The sequence below is a fragment of the Octodon degus genome, unplaced genomic scaffold (assembly GCF_000260255.1).
Source record: "Octodon degus isolate 3935 unplaced genomic scaffold, OctDeg1.0 scaffold00042, whole genome shotgun sequence".
NCBI classification, from domain to species: domain Eukaryota; kingdom Metazoa; phylum Chordata; class Mammalia; order Rodentia; family Octodontidae; genus Octodon; species Octodon degus.
The window spans coordinates 2,779,382-2,796,388 of record NW_004524618.1 but is presented as its reverse complement, the minus strand read 5'-3'; the positions used below and the strand labels follow the sequence as shown (position 1 = coordinate 2,796,388).

The following is a 17,007-nucleotide window of genomic DNA, read 5'->3' as shown; positions in this document are numbered from 1 at the left end:
GTAGAACCTTTGTCAGTGCAGCCATGTGGATGAGTCACGGCCATTGCTTGGCCAATGTGCTCTCTGTGAAAGCCTGAGAGAGTGTCTTCTCCTTAATGTATGATTTTAAGTAGAGTTCCCAAATAACTCCTTTGAAAATATACTCACTAGTGTTTCAAAAGAAAGTCATTTAAGAGCAGAACCAGGCATGATGGCGCACATCTGTAATCCTAGGTCTCGAAGTTGAGGCAGGAGGATTGCTGCAAGTTTGAGGCCAATCTGGGTTACATAGTTGATAGCGAATTCAAAGCCAGCCTGAACTACATAGTGAGACCCTGTCTCAAAAACAGGAAAAAAAAAGTACAGAACATTTCAGACTTATGAGTCTGTGGCCAGCTGATAGGTCATCAGCTGAGCTAGAATGGCCTTGTGTATGACAGCTGTCAGGCTTCCAGCTGAGATCCTGTTTCTTCCTAAAGCCCTTTGTCATCCTGCAGCACAGCTTGCTGTCATTTGCATAGTGGTCTCAGGGGTCCCTTTGCAGCAGGAGAGAGGCAGCCCTAATGCCCCGGTGTTCTGAAGGCTCTCCATCGCTGGCCCCATTTGTTTTTTTATTTTATTTTATTTATTTGTGTGTGTGTGTGTGTGTGTGTGTGTGTGTGTGTGGCCAGCTCAGCCCCCCAGGGGGTGGGGCTGGCTGGCATGTGGTGCTGGGGGATTGAACCGCGGTCCCTGTGCTTTGCTAAGCTTGTTCTAAGTAGGTGCTTTAGACCACTGAGCCATCTCACTAGCCCTGCCGGTCCCAAGTTGCTGTTCACACTTGTACTCAAGGATGGAGAAGGAGACCGAGCTTCTCATGGGAGGAGCCGCAGAGTTGCTTGCAAAAGGGTGGAAAGAATTTATGGGTGTGCACCTTCCCTACCACACTGTCCTGCTGTTTATCCTAAAACCATTTTAGTCTTTCTGACTTAGTTCTGATGGGTTTAAGCCCTCTCCACTTACAAACTGTAAATAGTACACTATAGCCTGAATAAAGTGAAAAATAAGGGCTGAGGAGATAGCCCAGGGGCATAAGTGCCTGCCTGGCAAGTGCATGGTCCTGAGCTCCATCCCTGGTACCAAAAATAAACAATAAAGTGAAAGAACAATGGCATGATGATCTCATCTCACCTTCCTAGATTTGTGCTCCTTTCTCTACTGTAAAATTGGACTAGTTTACACTCATCCACTTAGCCTTCGAGGTCTGTCTTAAGGACTTCACTTCCAGAAATCCGAGGTTTTTCATTATCCCTTTGCATTCATTTCTCTGCCAGAATGTGGAATTGAACTCAGGCCCTTGGGCTTGCCAGGGAAGCGCTTATTCCCCTGAGCCATCTCCCTGGCCCCTCTCTGCCTTTTAGTGAAATGATTCCTCCTTGGTTTTCTAGTAGCTGTTTGCAAACTTTCTTATAGTAGTAATTTCTTTTTTTCTTTCTCTCTCTCTCTCTCCTTCCTTCCTTCCTTCCCCCTCCCATTTTAGTCTTTCTGACTTAGTTCTGATGGGTTTAAGCCCCTCCTTCCTTTCTCCCCTCCCTCCTCCCCCCCCCCCTCCCTTTTATACTTACTTGTGTATGTGACTCACCTCCTCTATCAGGGAACTCTTGAAAGGCTAAACCTGAATTTACTCATCTTAGAGCCACCCATGTTTAATATTTGGAACTCTGTCTTGCACATAGCTAATATATTTGAGTGAGTTTTTGAACAATGAATGTTTTCCAGTTATATGTTGATATTTTGAGTGTTAACTAATTTTTAAATTTTTCTTTCAGACCAGAAACTAGAGAGCAGTATCCAAACAAATTTATCCAACGAGATGACACTGAAAGATTTTATATTCTGAACACATTATTCAATCTGCCAGGTAGACTCATTCTCTGCTTATATGTACTTATATACTGTCCTGTCCGTGAACATTTGTCTGTGCCAGAGAGAGGTGATGAGCTATACTTGAATTACTTCAAGTATAATTTAAGAATATTTTTTTCATTTTTCAGAGACCTACCTGTTGGCCTGCCTAGTAGATTTTTTTACTAATTGTTCTAGATATACCAGGTATGTATATACCACAGTTTCCTTTTTCCAGTTGATTTTTAAAATTAATGTGCAGGGTTTTAGAGAACTGGCCATTGTAGGTCTTTTCTGCTTTTCTGAAGTGGATTTAGTGCTAGTGAGAGCTGCCACATTGCCAGCCTGGGAGATGGACAGCAGCAGCAGCTCCATGCGGGCTCTCACCTCCCACACGCCCCTCCTTCAGTGTGCTGCAGCCATACTTGGAAGGGACCACTTCTGATTGGCTTCTCCTGGGAGTGAAGACGCCAGCAGAGGTGCTAATTGTGACAACTGAGTGGGAGGTTTGTGTGATGATTATCTGTCCAAGCAGAATTACACTAAAACCCCCCGACTCATTTCACAGCAGCAACCCCGGAGCCATTGAGGGATAATTTAGGTTCATTCCCAGTCCCAGCAAGAGTTCATTGAAGAGTAAGTCCTGTTACCTGAGATAAAATTTTGTTGAAGTCTTGAACAGTGATCCTTTCCTTAGGAGAAATCCTATAGTAATTTCTGAAAGTGTGTCCATGTGTGCCAGATTGCTAACAGTGTTAGGTTATCTACTTCAGATTTGGTGGAAAGCTGGCACTGGTGTCTTAGAGATCAGACACTTAGCTGTGCTTAGAACAAGGTCACAGAGGACAGGGTCCAAAGAACCAAAACGATCAACTTTTAAGTTTTAGATGTTTCTTCAATGAGAACCAATTTATAAAAAGTGAAAAATAAAAGAACCTTGTATTTTGAATTTTGGCTTTTTAGTTGGCATTCAGTGTACTCTAGTGTACTCTATCACTTTGTGTTCATTCATACTTACTGTATTCCATTACACACTGTGGTCGTTTCACTATGGCCAGAAATCAGTTTTCACTAGGGAGTAATTCTTTGCCTGTTAGCTCCAGCTGATAGACCCATATGATACGAAACCTTCGGGGCCCCTGGGCATCTTTTGATACTCATTTAATTCACCCTCTTGTGGAATCCCTGTCATGTCCTTTTTATCTTTCTGTAGCTGTGAAACAGGATTTAAAGATGGGGACCTGTTCATGTCCTACCGGAGCATGTTCCAGGATGTAAGAGACGCTGTGGACTGGGTCCATTACAAGGTACCCCAAGCTGCTGCCTCGCCTGGTCACTCTCTGCCATGTGTCCTTTGACCTGATGCTAACTTGCCAAGAGCAAAAGGAGCAAAAGTTTTCTTTCATTTAAAAAGAAGGGTCAAGGGCCGGGGAGATGGCTCAGTGGAATAAGCACTTCCCTGGCAAGTGCAAGGGCCTGAGTTCAATCCCCGGTCCCCCCCGCAAAAAAAAAAAAAAAATTAAAATTAAAAAGAAGGGTCAGAAGAAGGAAATGATTTTCCCCAGTGGTAGCTTTCTAGAAGTATTTGTTTTTGTCTGACCATCCTTAATGGTGAAGCTTAGGTTCTAGATTTTATTTAATTTGTGTTTTTCAAACTTATTTAGAAGGCATCTTAATTTATGAGATTATACATAGCGTTTTCTGGGTGATGGTCTTTTTCACTGAAATACGTCCCACTTGACTAATAATATTAACTAGTTAATATTAAATTTACACTTACTAAGACCCAGCTAGATAGCCGAGCGGACTAAAGCACCTGCTTACCTTGCTGGCCCCACCCCTGGGATGCGCTGAGATGACTGAGACTGGGCGTGGTGGCGCACGCCTGTAATCCCAGCCCTTGGGAGGCTGAAAACAGGAGGATCACTACGAGTCCATTCTGTGTAGGGAGACCCTGTAGACCTGGTACTAAATATATTTTAAAAAAAAAATAAAAAATTACATTTACTATAATCTATTGAATAAAATAGGAAATGCCTTTTAATTGCTAATTTAAAATAAAAACAGTTTTATATTTGAAGATGTTTTAGGAGGCTGAGTTACTGCAAATCATATCTGCCACTTTTTCCTGGCCTTTCCTAGTTTATCACTTTTCCATTTTGGTAAATATATAAATTCAAGCTGGGTATTGTGGCGCATATCTGTCATCATAGTATTCAGAAGCTGAGGCAGAAGGATCACCATAATGTCAAGGCCAGCCTCAGCTTCTTAGTTTATAGTGAACTTTACAGCTAAACTACAGAGCAAGACCTTGTCTCAGAAAACAAAAATAACACATAAAAATTCATTTGAGTTTATACTAACCACAGTTTTCCTCATAAACTAAATGGTAAAAACTAAATTTATTCTTTCCTAGTTCCTCTTTTTTCTTTTCCCCAGGGCTCCCTTAAGGAAAAGACAGTTGAAAATCTTGAGAAGTATGTAGTCAAAGATGTAAGTACTGAAAGGGGAAACAGACCTGCATCGTAGCTTATTTCACCTACTGAAATGAGTCACGGGCTTGTGAGATGGAGGAGGGAAGACGGTCCTCTTCGTAGCATGGCTTCTGCTGGGTGTAACAGCCAGGATCGTTAGCCCAAACTAGGTCTCAGTAGTTCTTCTAGTTTGTTGGTAGACTAGAAGATCAGTATTTCATGTGTCCTTTAGCTGTAGCTGCAACAGCGAGAAGGTTGCAGTGAGTGTGTCAGCACACCGTGGGGCCGGGCACTGCGGCGTCCCTTCCATCTAAAGTGAGGCAGGCAGAGCTGTTAGCTGCCCCCTGCACACAGAGAGCCTGGGCAACAGAAGAGCCGAGTATCTCACACAAGATCACACAGTAAGTTAGTAAAGCCAGACTGTGTAAGCACATGTATGTGCTTTTAAAAAAAATCTTTAACCTATCAACAGGGAATAATAAAGAAAGCTTAACAATATCTTAAAGATAAATAAATAAAAATTTTTAAAAAAAAGGGGGCTGGTGAGATGGCTCAGTGGTCTAAAGCACCTACTTGGAACAAGCTAAGCTAAGCAAAGCCCAGGGACCGCGGTTCAATCTCCCAGCACCACATGCCAGCCCGCCCGCCCCCTGGTGGGCTGAGCTGGCCACACACACAAAAATAAATAAATAAAATAAATAAATAAAAATTTAAAAAAAAACAATATCTTAAAGATAAGTAGAAAACTGGTGAAATTTTAGAAATCTGCAGTTTCAGTGGTGGGTTTTTTTGTCTTGTATTTTTTTGTGTGTGCTGAGGATTGAACTCAGGCAGGCGCGTATGCCACTTAGCTATCTTCCCAGCCTCTCGATGTTACTTCTTAAATTTTGATAATTACACTGTGACTCAGTAAGTGTTGCTATTAAGGGAAACTGAATGCAGAATGTATGGGAATTCTATTAATTTTTCTGTATTAAAAATTATTTCAAAACAAAAAGTAAACACCCAATTCCAAGATGAGATGACGAGATCCCTCTTTCTTTTTCTATAAAGTTGCAAAATACAGTATTTTCTCCAAATACTGTGGTAAAGTTTTGTTTGTAGGACTCACATAACCACTTATCACCTTTTTTTTGAAAGAAAAGGGATTGAACTCAGGCCCTTGCGCTTGTCAGGCAGGTGCTCATTCGACTGAACTGTCTCCCTGGCCCTCCTTTTACCACCTTTTCCCCTCATGATTTCAAGAAAGAACCCTGAGTAGGGAGGTTAAGGAGAATTTGTGTGAAGGAAGCTATTCATCGTGACAGAAGGAAAAGGTGTTTTTTTTCTGTCTAAGCACGGGAGGAGTTCGTTTCCTCGTCTGCAGGTGGGCCTGGGCATCTCTCGGTTTCATCCGTGTGTGTCATTTCCATTCTGCAAGACGAACTGTAGAACCCGTGTCAGCTCCGGATTTCTAACACATCCAACTCAAATTATTCGGGAAATCTCAAGATGATTTAAATTCCTGAGACAGACATTGTGAGAACAAATAAACATGTTGTTAATGGCTGTATTACTTTTTAATGAGAATCTGTATGCTCTGCACAGTGTATATTACATGCCAGTGCTTTATTCATGCATAGTGATAGTCTAGGCTTGTATATGCCGAATTCAGAAACCACCAATTTTTAAAAGGCTTACCATATTTCTCTTTTAGTGGACAAAAATCTAGTATGGGAGTATCTCAAAGCATAGATATAAAAATATTTGTACTTTACTGTTTTATTCATTGTCATATTACATTTCAGGGAAAACTGCCTTTGCTTCTGAGCCGGATGAAGGAAGTAGGCAAAGTCTTTCTTGCTACCAACAGCGACTACAAGTATACAGATGTGAGTGCTTAGTAGTCATGATCTCCAAGTATGTGTTCCAGAAGTGCACATATGGGTGAATTACTACTATTATTAAGAGAATCATTTTGGCCTCAACTACAAAGATCGTGAAATGGGTAGAAGGTCATTAAATGAAGCTAATTTCTTGCCAGAGTAGAGTGAAAAAAAGCAAAGGGATGAGGACTGTGCCAAAATCATTCTGATGTTTTGCTAAATACTTAGTGGCCATTTTCTGTGATTACAGTTGGCTACTTGCAGCTTTTCATTTTGGGGCTGTTTGAAGCATTTATGCTGGGGGAAGTAGTTTCTGTGTGTCTTTGGTGCATAATAAAGACAAACTCAAGAATTCATACTCTCCATTCTGTTTTCCTGCTGTTGGAAGTCTTGTGGCAATAAATGGGGCAGAGGTGTTTTGAGTCTTCACCATCGAAATTCACTACTGTACTGTTAAAAACTATATATATAGAGAGAGCACAAGGGCCTGAGTTCAATTCCTGGTTCCTCAAAAGAAAAGAAGAAGAAAAAACTGATTACCTAACACCTTACTTTATGTGAGATAATTACAAGTTAATAGTTACAAGTTCTGCTCTCACCCTAGTTTTCTTTATATAAAAGCCTTTGTACTGTATTTCCGTAAGTCCCTAGTTTTCTGTACACTTTGGCTTTTATGTCCCTTAACCTCCAAGTGTGTGTTCCAGAAGTGAGGTATGGGTGAATTTGTATAGAAACATCTGGAAATCTGTATCCTCCCTAAAAAATACCAAAAGCTTTCTTCTTTCTCTTTTGTATGATGAACCATTAATTTTTATATTGTATAATTTATATTATACATATAATTCAGAAACCTTAAAGGAAACAAATATGTGATGAATCCTATTGTCGAAAAAGATGTTTCTTGAAAACCTTGTATGTGATTAATGTTGTGTGTCTTTTGCAAAAGTAGCATATATGTAGAACTTACGTTTCTATTTTATCTTTTCCAGAAAATTATGACTTACCTGTTTGACTTCCCACATGGCCCCAAGGTACTTTAATAACTTGGTAGACCACTGCTTTAGTGATAGTGGACCATTTAGGGATGTTTAGGGAAAGGAGTTGGTCAGGACCTATCCAGAAAGGTCATAGGTTTTAAGTTGTTAACTCGTCTTCACTGACATTGGAAGTCATCCAGGAGCTAGAATTTCCTATCAGATTTTAGCAGTTTTATTACTTAGTAAATAAAAAGGGAGTCATACTGTATTTAGCAGAATGGGATCAGAATTTGATGCCTATGATGTTCTGTGCATAATTAATAGGTGTATATAAGAATGAAATGAATTTTTAGGTTGAGGGAGTTACTTGTTGAAAGAAGCAGAAAATAACGTGTGTATTCTGAGAGTCGCTGGAGTCTGCCAGCCTGCTGCTGAGCTTTCCGGAGTTGACAGAGAAGTCATCATTCTTAGTCATACACTTGGAGAATTTTAGTCCTCAACTTCCAGCAGCTTCAGCAAATCCATTTTGAGGTTGCCCAAAACCATAGAGTGCTCTACTAGGCAGCGTGGCCTGGAAGAGCAGCGCCTGTGGCCTCGTGGCCGGACTCCTCTGGCTGGCTGCACGGCCCTGTAAGTCTGTGGCACGTGGAATGGTCTCAGCTGTGGCAGTATTAGGCAGGTGCTATTTACACCTGCCTGCTTCCAAAAGGATTTGGCTCAGAGTTAGCCACAGCGGATTTTTTTTTTTAACTAAAATAATGAGATTTTATGGTTATACTTGGTGCTTCTAAATTCCTTTTCGAGGGCATTTGAGACTGAGATTCAGTACCAGTGTCTTACTGTATAAAGAGTGATGTTTGGGCTTTTGCTGGTTCTCCTCCACCAGCCCGGGAGCGCCCATCGGCTGTGGCAGTCCTATTTCGACCTGATCTTAGTGGACGCACGGAAGCCACTCTTCTTTGGAGAAGGCACGGTCCTGCGGCAAGTGGACACTGTAAGTGGAGGAGTGATCTGCCTGGTAGTACACTGACCTTCCGAGGTCTTAAAAAAGAAAGGTATTTTAAAATTATTGGGAAAAAAAAATTATTGGTCACATTGCTCTTTGGAAAGTTTGGGTTTTGACTGAGGTAGTCTGACAAACTACTGGCCTAAAAGAACGTGTGATATTCACGTGGCTGCCTGGCTGAGCGGCACTGTGGGTGGAGACCGTGATCAGATGGTAACACTACATTCGTATTCCTTCCCTTTCTCTTCGTGTAGAAAACTGGCAAGCTGAAGATTGGCACCTACACAGGCCCCCTGCAGTATGGCATCGTCTACTCCGGGGGTGAGTCACAGTATCCCTGGCGCAGCCTCAGGCTTTGCTCAGCCCCCCTGTGAAAATGAGGTTATTCTCAGCTTGCTGGCAAATCAGTGAAGAAAAAGTAAAATGTGCTAGTATTTTAGCTGTGTTCCCTGACGTTGAGATGTGTCATTGTGTTGCTCTTGGGTTTGGTGACCAGCACTCTGGTCAGCACAGTGGAGCTAAAGGCCTTGTGTGAGAGGCCAGAAAAAGAATGGTGAGTCTTTAAGAATGGTCTGTCCTCACAAAAGATTGCAGGTAACCCATATTGAATGGTTATGGGACTCTGAATGTTGTCGTCAGTAGAGACACTGTTGTTTTCCCCTTGTTTATCCCACTGTTGCAGGCTCATCCGATACAATCTGTGATCTGCTGGGAGCCAAGGGCAAGGACATTCTGTATATTGGAGATCACATTTTTGGAGATATTTTAAAATCAAAGAAACGGCAAGGGTGGAGAACTTTCCTGGTCATTCCTGAACTCGCGCAGGAGCTGCATGTCTGGACTGACAAGAGCTGTAAGGCATTATTTTCTTTATAAATCTTTGCTATAGCTAGTTTATGTCGAAGTGGCTGGCTGTAATTCAGTCTTCTGATAAGCTACCACATGTAATAGGGATGACGTGTTGTCCCAAGGGAGGCCCTGGAGTCTGCACATCTTCTTTTTTTTTTTTATTTGTGTGTGTGTGTGTGTGTGTGTGTGTGTGTGTGTGTGGCCAGCTCAGCCCACCAGGGGGCGGGCTGGCTGGCATGTGGTGCTGGGGATTGAACCGCGGTCGCTGTCCTTTTGCTTAGCTTAGCTTGTTCTAAGTAGGTGCTTTAGACCACTGAGCCATCTCACCAGCCCTGCACATCTTCTTATTAGAGTCTCAGATACTTTACAAAGCTCCAGAATTTGAGTACGGAAGCAGCTATCTTGTTTTACTTCTTCTTCTTCTTCTTTTTTTTTTTGGTGGAACCAGGGATTGAACTCAGGCCCTTGGCGCTTGCCAGGGAAGTGCTTATTCTACTGAGCCATCTCCCGGCCCCTTCCTTGTCTTACTTCTTGACTCCCCCGGTGGAGATTCCAGGAGGCCCTGTTGGGAGCTTCGCTTCCTCTGCCATCTGTGTTTCTTAGCCCCACTTAGCAGACCTGCCGCCTCTCCTCACAGCCCGTGTCTGATTCTGGGGCAGGGACGGCTCTGAATATTAATTACCCTGCTCTTTACTCTCCTGAGCAGCAGGAAATGAGGGCGGATTGTGTGCTGGGCCTAAGCCCCTGCGTCTGTCTGTGCAGCGCATACACTGTAGTGAGTGAGGCTGTGGATAGAGCTCTTAAAGGTCATTTACCGCATCAGTTCTCCACTCAACTCTAGTGAGTGTTACGCAGTGTGGTAAAAGTTACACTTCAGAAACTTGGCCGGCCTCAGGTGGGAGCCTCATACAATACCTGTGTGTTCCGCCAGAATTGATACCCTGTGCCCGAGTTCCTCCAGCCCGGCAGTGGTGATAATCTCTGCCTCATGGAGCTGGTGAGACTTCCCTGGGGCCGTGGAGAAACAGGTAGTAACAGAGACATAGCCCAGCCAAGTATGAAGCGTAGAAGAAAGTGATTCGAGTGACTGTTCCAGGCAAGCCCTTACTCCACTGAGCTATCGCCCTGGCCCCTGTTGCTATTACTGTTGTCTGTACTAATAGGAAAAGTTTCCAGCTAGCCTTTTGTCCATGTTTCCAGCTTTCCACCTGTGAAGTTTTAGAAATCCAACTGATCGACTGTATATACTATTTCTTGGACTTAGGACTCTGGACAAGTCACTGAATTCTGAGGCTTTTATCTATAAGTGGAACAGTCATCCTTTGCTGACTGAACTTGGGACATGGTAGGAACAGGCATGTTGCAAACTCAGAATGAGCAGCAAGAGAAGAAATCGTAGTGTTGTCTGCTGTCAGATCCACACAGGCTACCAGTGCATTTTCCTGAAGGAGGAAGAAGTTATGTATACATCTGCTTTTAGCATGTTGGTGCTGAGCCATGGTTTGGGGCCATATCTGCAACTTTTAATTTTACTTTATAATTTTAAAACTAGGTTTGTTTGTTTTGATTTATGTAAAACATTTCTCTTTCCTTTCCAAACCCTAACTAGCACTTTTTGAAGAACTTCAGAGCTTGGATATTTTCCTGGCTGAACTCTACAAGTAAGTTTCCCAATTCTAAAAATGTCTTTCCTAAAAACTGCCTCCCTCCTCAGGAGTCACACAGGTGTAAGCAGCACTGTTGGTGATGACACTGGGTCTTTCCTCTCGCCCCCAGGCACCTTGACAGCAGTAGCAATGAGCGTCCAGACATAAGTTCCATCCAGAGACGGATTAAGGTATCCAAATAGGACTTGGGAAGAAGCTCAGAAAGCCCATTATTGACATGATTTCCATATTTCTGTTTTATAGAGGGACAGGCATAGAGCTGGTACCCAGTAAATACTTACTGAAATGAACTGTGAACAATTTATATTTTTTTAGAAAGTCACACATGACATGGACATGTGCTATGGGATGATGGGGAGCCTGTTTCGCAGTGGCTCCCGGCAGACACTCTTTGCCAGTCAAGTGATGCGCTACGCTGATCTCTACGCCGCGTCCTTCATCAACCTGCTGTATTACCCATTCAGCTACCTCTTCAGAGCTGCCCATGTCCTGGTGAGCAGACTGCTTCTAATGGTGATGGTGCGCTGTAGTGCCCGGGGCCATGGACCCTGCCCGGAACTGGGAAACAGAAGCAGTGGGATTGTACATTCGAGGCCAGCCTGAGGAGTTCAGCAAGAACTGTGTCAGAAAGAGCTGGGGACGCAGCACAGTTGTAAAGTGCCCCTAGGATACTTAACACCCTGCGGTGGTAGTGGTGATGGTGACAGAACAACACCCATGAAGATGAGGGTCTGCCTTTGAGCTTGGCAAGGTGCTGCAAAGCCTACGGGCAGGCCAGGTGGTCGCCCAGGTGATCTCTGAAGAAGCATGACCAGGCAAAAGCCTGTCAGGTGTCACACTGAGCCAGGCATGATCCCAGCATTTGGGAGGCTGAGGCAGGTGGGGTGCTGGAAGTGTAAGGGCAGCTGGAGTTAACATGGCAAGACCCTGTCTTGTGCTTGCTGCGGCATCCGTTGGAAAGACCCTGTCTCAAAAAGTTACACTGAATGGAGGAGTTGGCTCTTTGTCGCTACTAAAGACATGGCTTTTTAATTCTTATTCCTTTTTTTTTTTTTTTTTTTTGGTACTGGGAAGTGAACCCACGACCTTGTGCTTGCCGGACAGGCACTTAGGCCACTGAGCGATCTTCCCAGCCCCTTTCCTATGTTCTGATGTTAATCGGCCTCTGCGCTGGCTAGACAGTCAAAGTTAGGGCCTCTCTTCTGCCTTCCGAGTTGTGCAGGTAGGAGGAAGGCAGCAGGTCTAGGAAGGCGCGCTTAGTGATCGTGTCTCTGGCCCACTGTGGACACAGTTCTGTGTGGTTGTCAAGTACCGCAGGAAGGTAGGACCTGCGAGCTTGCTTAGGGTTACTTTCCTCTGTCTTCCTCTGATCCCGCTTTGTTCTAGATGCCGCACGAGTCTACTGTGGAGCACACACATGTGGACATCAACGAGATGGAGTCACCCCTCGCCACGCGGAACCGCACCTCCGTGGATTTCAAGGACACCGACTACAAGCGGCACCAGCTGACGAGGTCCATCAGTGAGATCAAACCGCCCAACCTCTTCCCGCTGGCCCCCCAAGAGATCACACACTGCCATGACGAAGATGACGACGAGGAGGAGGAGGAGGAGGAATGAGGAAGACCCAAGCTCGGGCATCAAGGCAGCAGGCGCCTGCAGGAGCCCGGGCGGGCACGAAGGCTGTCCTTCTCGGGTTCCCCGGGAGGGTGGGGGGTTCCTTCAGAAGTACATCTGCAAAGATTTGAACTTTAAATATCGAATCATAGAGAGATACTTGCTTTAGTTTTGTGTATCTATATTTTTGGCGGAATGGTTCACAGTTGCATTGGAGTCTGTTACTGGAAGTCGGGGTTGCATCAGGGTGAGCCACACACGTTGGCTCCCTGTGACTGTGGTCCGTCGCGTCGTCTTTGCCCTGCTGCGTGTGTTGGTTACACAGAGGGTGGGATGGGATTCGGAATGCTGGATTGTTTCACCGTGTGCTGTTACTCCGAAGTCCGACTTTTTCAGTGCACTACACAGTGTTGTACACCAGTGGAGAAATACATTGTTTCCATTAGCTGTTTCCTTTCACGCGCATTCACTGTCCTCAGCAAATGAGCCCAACCAGGCGTGGCTTCAGCACCTTTCCAGCGTATTCTCTGTGCTGGGGCTGGGCCGGCTGCACTGCAAGGATTCTGTTGGGAAGCAGGCCGCCGCCTCCTTCTAGGTTGTACTAGTGTAGATGCTTGTTACCTGAAAACGGAAGACTTTTCTCATCTGGTAAATCTAAAAAAGAATACAGTTGAAAGGAGACAAAGGAGCAAGCTGTCAGAGCAGGAAGGCTGAGCCCAAGCCTTGAGTCCTGCAGCCCTGAGTGAAGGCAGCAGCGCGGCCTGTAGCTGGCTTCCTGCTGCGCAGGCCACGTTTCCCATATGCGGCATTGGCCGCTGTATGTTAAAGCTGAACATTAAAAGATAAGAAGAGGACATGCGAAGCCAGAACCTACCAAAGCAAAAGGCACGGCCGTGAGTGCAAGTGCACTGCAGAACCCCCACAGCGGAGCCACCTCCGTGCTGACGCAGAAGCCCCGTGTTGCTGCACGTGGCAGGCCCGGCCAGGGAGCGAGTGCTGCTCGGATGTTTTCAGCAATGTGGACAGTCTTACTTCACCCATTATGTGTTTTCTTACCTTCTTGCTGTCATCAATCAACAGGGAGGCTAGACGAGTCATTCTAGAATCCCATAAAGTGTGATCTTTCTGCTACTGACTTGGACCCTTCTGTAGCACAGCCCAATAACTGCTGGTCTTAGGCTTAGGCTTGGTTTTTAATAACATCAGGAGGTTTCGTTTCTTTTTCTAAAATGTATTTAGTACAGGGTCTCACTACACAGATCGGATTCATAGTGATCCTCCTGTTTTTAGCCTCCCAAATGCTGGGATTATAGGCACATGCCACAGCGCCCAGTCTCGCTGTCTCAGGGTACTCCAGGGCAGGTGGGGGATCAAACCCCCAGCCCCTGCATCTGCCTGAGCAGGTGCTTTAATCCGCTGAGCTATTTGGCTGGCTCTAGTCTTGAATTTTTTAAACTTAAATCTTTAATTATAACTGTACCTACCTTGTAATAAATAGTATAATCATATATTTTCCTTTTTAGGGCTAAGACCAGCATGATCACTTTATTTTTCGTACTTTCTATATTGGCGTTAAGAATGTATTAGGCACTGCTCTGGCAGTCCCAACCCACCACAGCACAGAGCCTGAGCAGTGAGGAGCAGCGCATGATTGGCTTAAGGGTCCCCCTGCTGGGGCCCCCCAAGGAGCATTGTTCTGAGTGGTGGAAGCGCGGGCCCAAGAGTACTGCTGGGCGTGGAGTAGCTGGGCCTGGGCTTCTCAAGTTCTGAGTTGGGAGTTTCTGTCTGCTGTCAGTGATTCAGGAAGCCAGTTGGAAAACTTTTCCTTTGGTGAAAAGCCTAAAGGATTTTGTAACATGAGATGAAAAATCTTTCATTTCTTGAGAAAAATTTTTCTATGTGAGATCTCAGATCCTGTACTAAGCAGGGTGTCGCTGGCCTCCCCCCGGGGAGAACCACCCAGTGCTGCACATCAGTCTCTGCTTGGCTGGTGCATTTCAGAAGCAGCTGTGAGGTCAAGAAAGTTTAGTGTTTTGGGTCTGCATGGTGCTGGGCCTTCCACCGTAGCGACCACTGAAGAGCAGTAGCCGTGGCCCTGCGCTAGCCCACGGCCGTGGACCTCAACAGGGCCACAAGGTGACTTAAGAATGGAGCAAACAGAGGCACAGATGCCATCGCGGATGCCTCACTAAATGAAGTTTGTGTGGAACGTGGTCCGCGAGGTGTGCGGCTTCGCCCCCCATGAGCAGGCACCATGGAGCTGCTGGATATCTCCAAGGACGAACGCACCCTCAAGTTCATCAAGAAAAGGGTGGGGACACACATCCGCACCAAGAGGAAGCGTGAGGTGCTGAGCAGCGTGCTGGCCGCCATGAGGAAGGCAGCTGCCAAAAGGACTGAGACCCTCTGGACTAGAGCTTTGCAGAAAGGGGTTGGGGGGGGAGAGAACTGAGAGTTTTCTTCTACAAGTGTAGCTGTGTTTTTAGAAGTGACTTTAGTAAAACCACAATACCTAAGAGCTACAAGCCTTTAATCATATTAGAATTTTTTTTTTTTAAACCACTTACAAAAGCCTCATGCAGTTGCATGTCAGCTGAAAAGTATTTTACCCAACCTGGGTCTGCTCTGCAAGCCTGTCATCCCAGGAGGCTGAGGCAGGAGTGTCGTCCTGGGTTCAATGCCAGCCAGTCTACATAGTTCAAGCCTGAACTACATAGCGAGACACTGTCTTACACGAAAAGTGCTTTGTCCATGTTTAGATATCTCTAAGTAGACTGGTTTAAGAACTATTTTGTCAACAACTATAGCCCTCAGTTTCCCAGGGCTGCCTGGGAGTTTTAAGTACTCAGCATCGTCCCTACAAATCGCCTGTATGGACGACTGCATATTAAGTCCGTTAGCATGAGAGCCTTGGCCACATTCCGTGGTACGGAAACTGTAGCCCCTCAGGAAGAGTGGGAAATGGTAGCCCTGACCCAGCTGTTGGCGAGCCGTTAAGCCTGAGCTGGATTCCTCTGTCGGTTCAGGGCTCATTACTTAGGTTCCTCATGACACTCTTTTTTGGTGACCAGGACTTCCAGCTTTTAAATTTTGCCCTCAAAAGGAGTATTTGCAAGCAACAAGCAACCTTTGCAGCTGCCGAGGAAGCCCGGTTCACGATGTTCTGGGAGGGTGAAGCTGCTTGGCACACCCAACTCGCAGGGGCCTGCCGCAGTGGGTGGTCGCAGCGGTAGCCAGCCAGCTCAGGGAGAATCTGCTCCCACAGAAAAGCTCTGCCTCCAGCTGTGTTCCCTCCAGCCGCATCCCACAGCCACATGGGTCGCGCAGAGGCGTGACCTTCCCAAAGTCAGCCTGTGCTGACACCACGACCTCGGTCACCAGCAGGCCTCCCCGCAAGGCGGGCAGCTCAGACCACTAGGGCCCCGGCCCAGCTCCATGTGTGCATGCGTGATGTTACGGAGACCTCCCCGGCTGCAGCTCCCTGCAGAGACGCGGCTGGAGTGGGGCACCTTTCCTAGCCGAGCAACCCCACCCGAGTCCTGAGTGGACCCTGTATTTTCCAACTTAAAATGATCACACTTGCATCCGGCCTATTCTTGATGGCTCCATTGTGCTAGTGTAAGAATGGATGAAACGATTGCTTCATGTGCTAAATTAGGCACAGACCTGTTCCCAGATGTCTGCTGTCTCTTGAGTGCTTCCCAAACAGCTGTGGGAGGCCAGAGAAACCCAGTGGGTGACCTGCCTGCTCGAGTCGGGGCAGTGGGCACGAGTGCTGTGGATCACAGCAGCCAGCCGTCTAGACCTCACGGTTCTGGGATGCCTCCAGGAGGCTCTGGCAGCGGACCTTGCAGTTGAGAAGTGTGTATTAAGTGGCCAGTCTGGAGTTCTGGGGTGTGTGTGTGTGTTTTCCTGTGAGACAGCATCTCACTTAAAGCCCACGCTGGCCTTGAACTCAAAGTGATTCTCCTTCCTCAGCCTCCCAACACTGGGACGACAGGTGTGCGCTGCCACACCTGGTGAGAGAAGGTTCTCACCAGAGCTAATCTTTGCCTTGGGGACATGGGTATTTTGGGTTTTTGTTTGTATTTTAGAGAAGGGTCTACAGGGTTTCAGGGTCTCACTACTAGATCGGACTCGTAGTGATCCGCCTGTTTCCAGCCTCCCAAGAGCTGGGTTACAGGGGTGTGCCACCACGCCCAGTCTCTTTTGCCATCTCAGTGTGCCCTGGGGGTGGGGCTGGCATGACACATTATAATTATATAATTATAATGTCACAGGTATTTTGAAGCAAGTAACTTCGCATCTGGATGCGCTGCTCATAAATCAGACTGAACAGAATCATAGCTCAGTCTGAATGCTGTGTCCAGTGTTGGCCAGCTGTCTGAACCCTTCACAGGACAAGCACACCAGCAGAACCCGGCCATTGTCTTCCTCACAGAGGGGCGTGTGTTCAGACCCGCAGTCCTCTGCAGGGGAGACGGCTTGCCACCAGAGCATTACTGAAAGAACCACCCTCTCCCTGGGACTTGTTGAAAATGGTGAATTGGGGCTGGTGAGATGGCTCAGTGGTCTAAAGCACCTGCTTAGAGCAAGCTCGGCAAAGCACGGGGACCGCGGTTCAATCCCCCAGCACCACATGCCAGCCAGCCCCGCCCCCTGGTGGGCTGAGCTGGCCACACACACACA

The 17,007-nt window shown here is 46.1% G+C and overlaps 1 protein-coding gene across 7 annotated transcripts in view; it reads left to right on the top strand.

The window, feature by feature from the left end:
• Nucleotides 1-13,147, top strand: part of Nt5c2 (5'-nucleotidase, cytosolic II) — a 128,517-nt gene extending 115,370 nt beyond the window's left edge. For 6 of the 7 annotated variants that reach the window (XM_023715520.1, XM_023715522.1, XM_023715519.1 and 3 more), the window contains 13 exons: nucleotides 1,788-1,879; nucleotides 2,013-2,070; nucleotides 3,077-3,170; nucleotides 4,303-4,356; nucleotides 6,125-6,208; nucleotides 7,192-7,233; nucleotides 8,066-8,173; nucleotides 8,440-8,506; nucleotides 8,868-9,038; nucleotides 10,644-10,695; nucleotides 10,811-10,871; nucleotides 11,017-11,193; nucleotides 12,088-13,147. In XM_023715520.1, the coding sequence (XP_023571288.1) occupies nucleotides 1,788-1,879; nucleotides 2,013-2,070; nucleotides 3,077-3,170; nucleotides 4,303-4,356; nucleotides 6,125-6,208; nucleotides 7,192-7,233; nucleotides 8,066-8,173; nucleotides 8,440-8,506; nucleotides 8,868-9,038; nucleotides 10,644-10,695; nucleotides 10,811-10,871; nucleotides 11,017-11,193; nucleotides 12,088-12,321 (1,294 nt within the window). In that variant the 3' untranslated portion in view covers nucleotides 12,322-13,147. Of the gene's footprint in view, nucleotides 1-1,787; nucleotides 1,880-2,012; nucleotides 2,071-2,171; nucleotides 2,370-3,076; nucleotides 3,171-4,302; nucleotides 4,357-6,124; nucleotides 6,209-7,191; nucleotides 7,234-8,065; nucleotides 8,174-8,439; nucleotides 8,507-8,867; nucleotides 9,039-10,643; nucleotides 10,696-10,810; nucleotides 10,872-11,016; nucleotides 11,194-12,087 lie in introns of those variants that run through there. The other variant, XM_023715525.1, reaches the window with a different exon arrangement.
• Nucleotides 13,148-17,007: the final 3,860 nt, after the last annotated feature.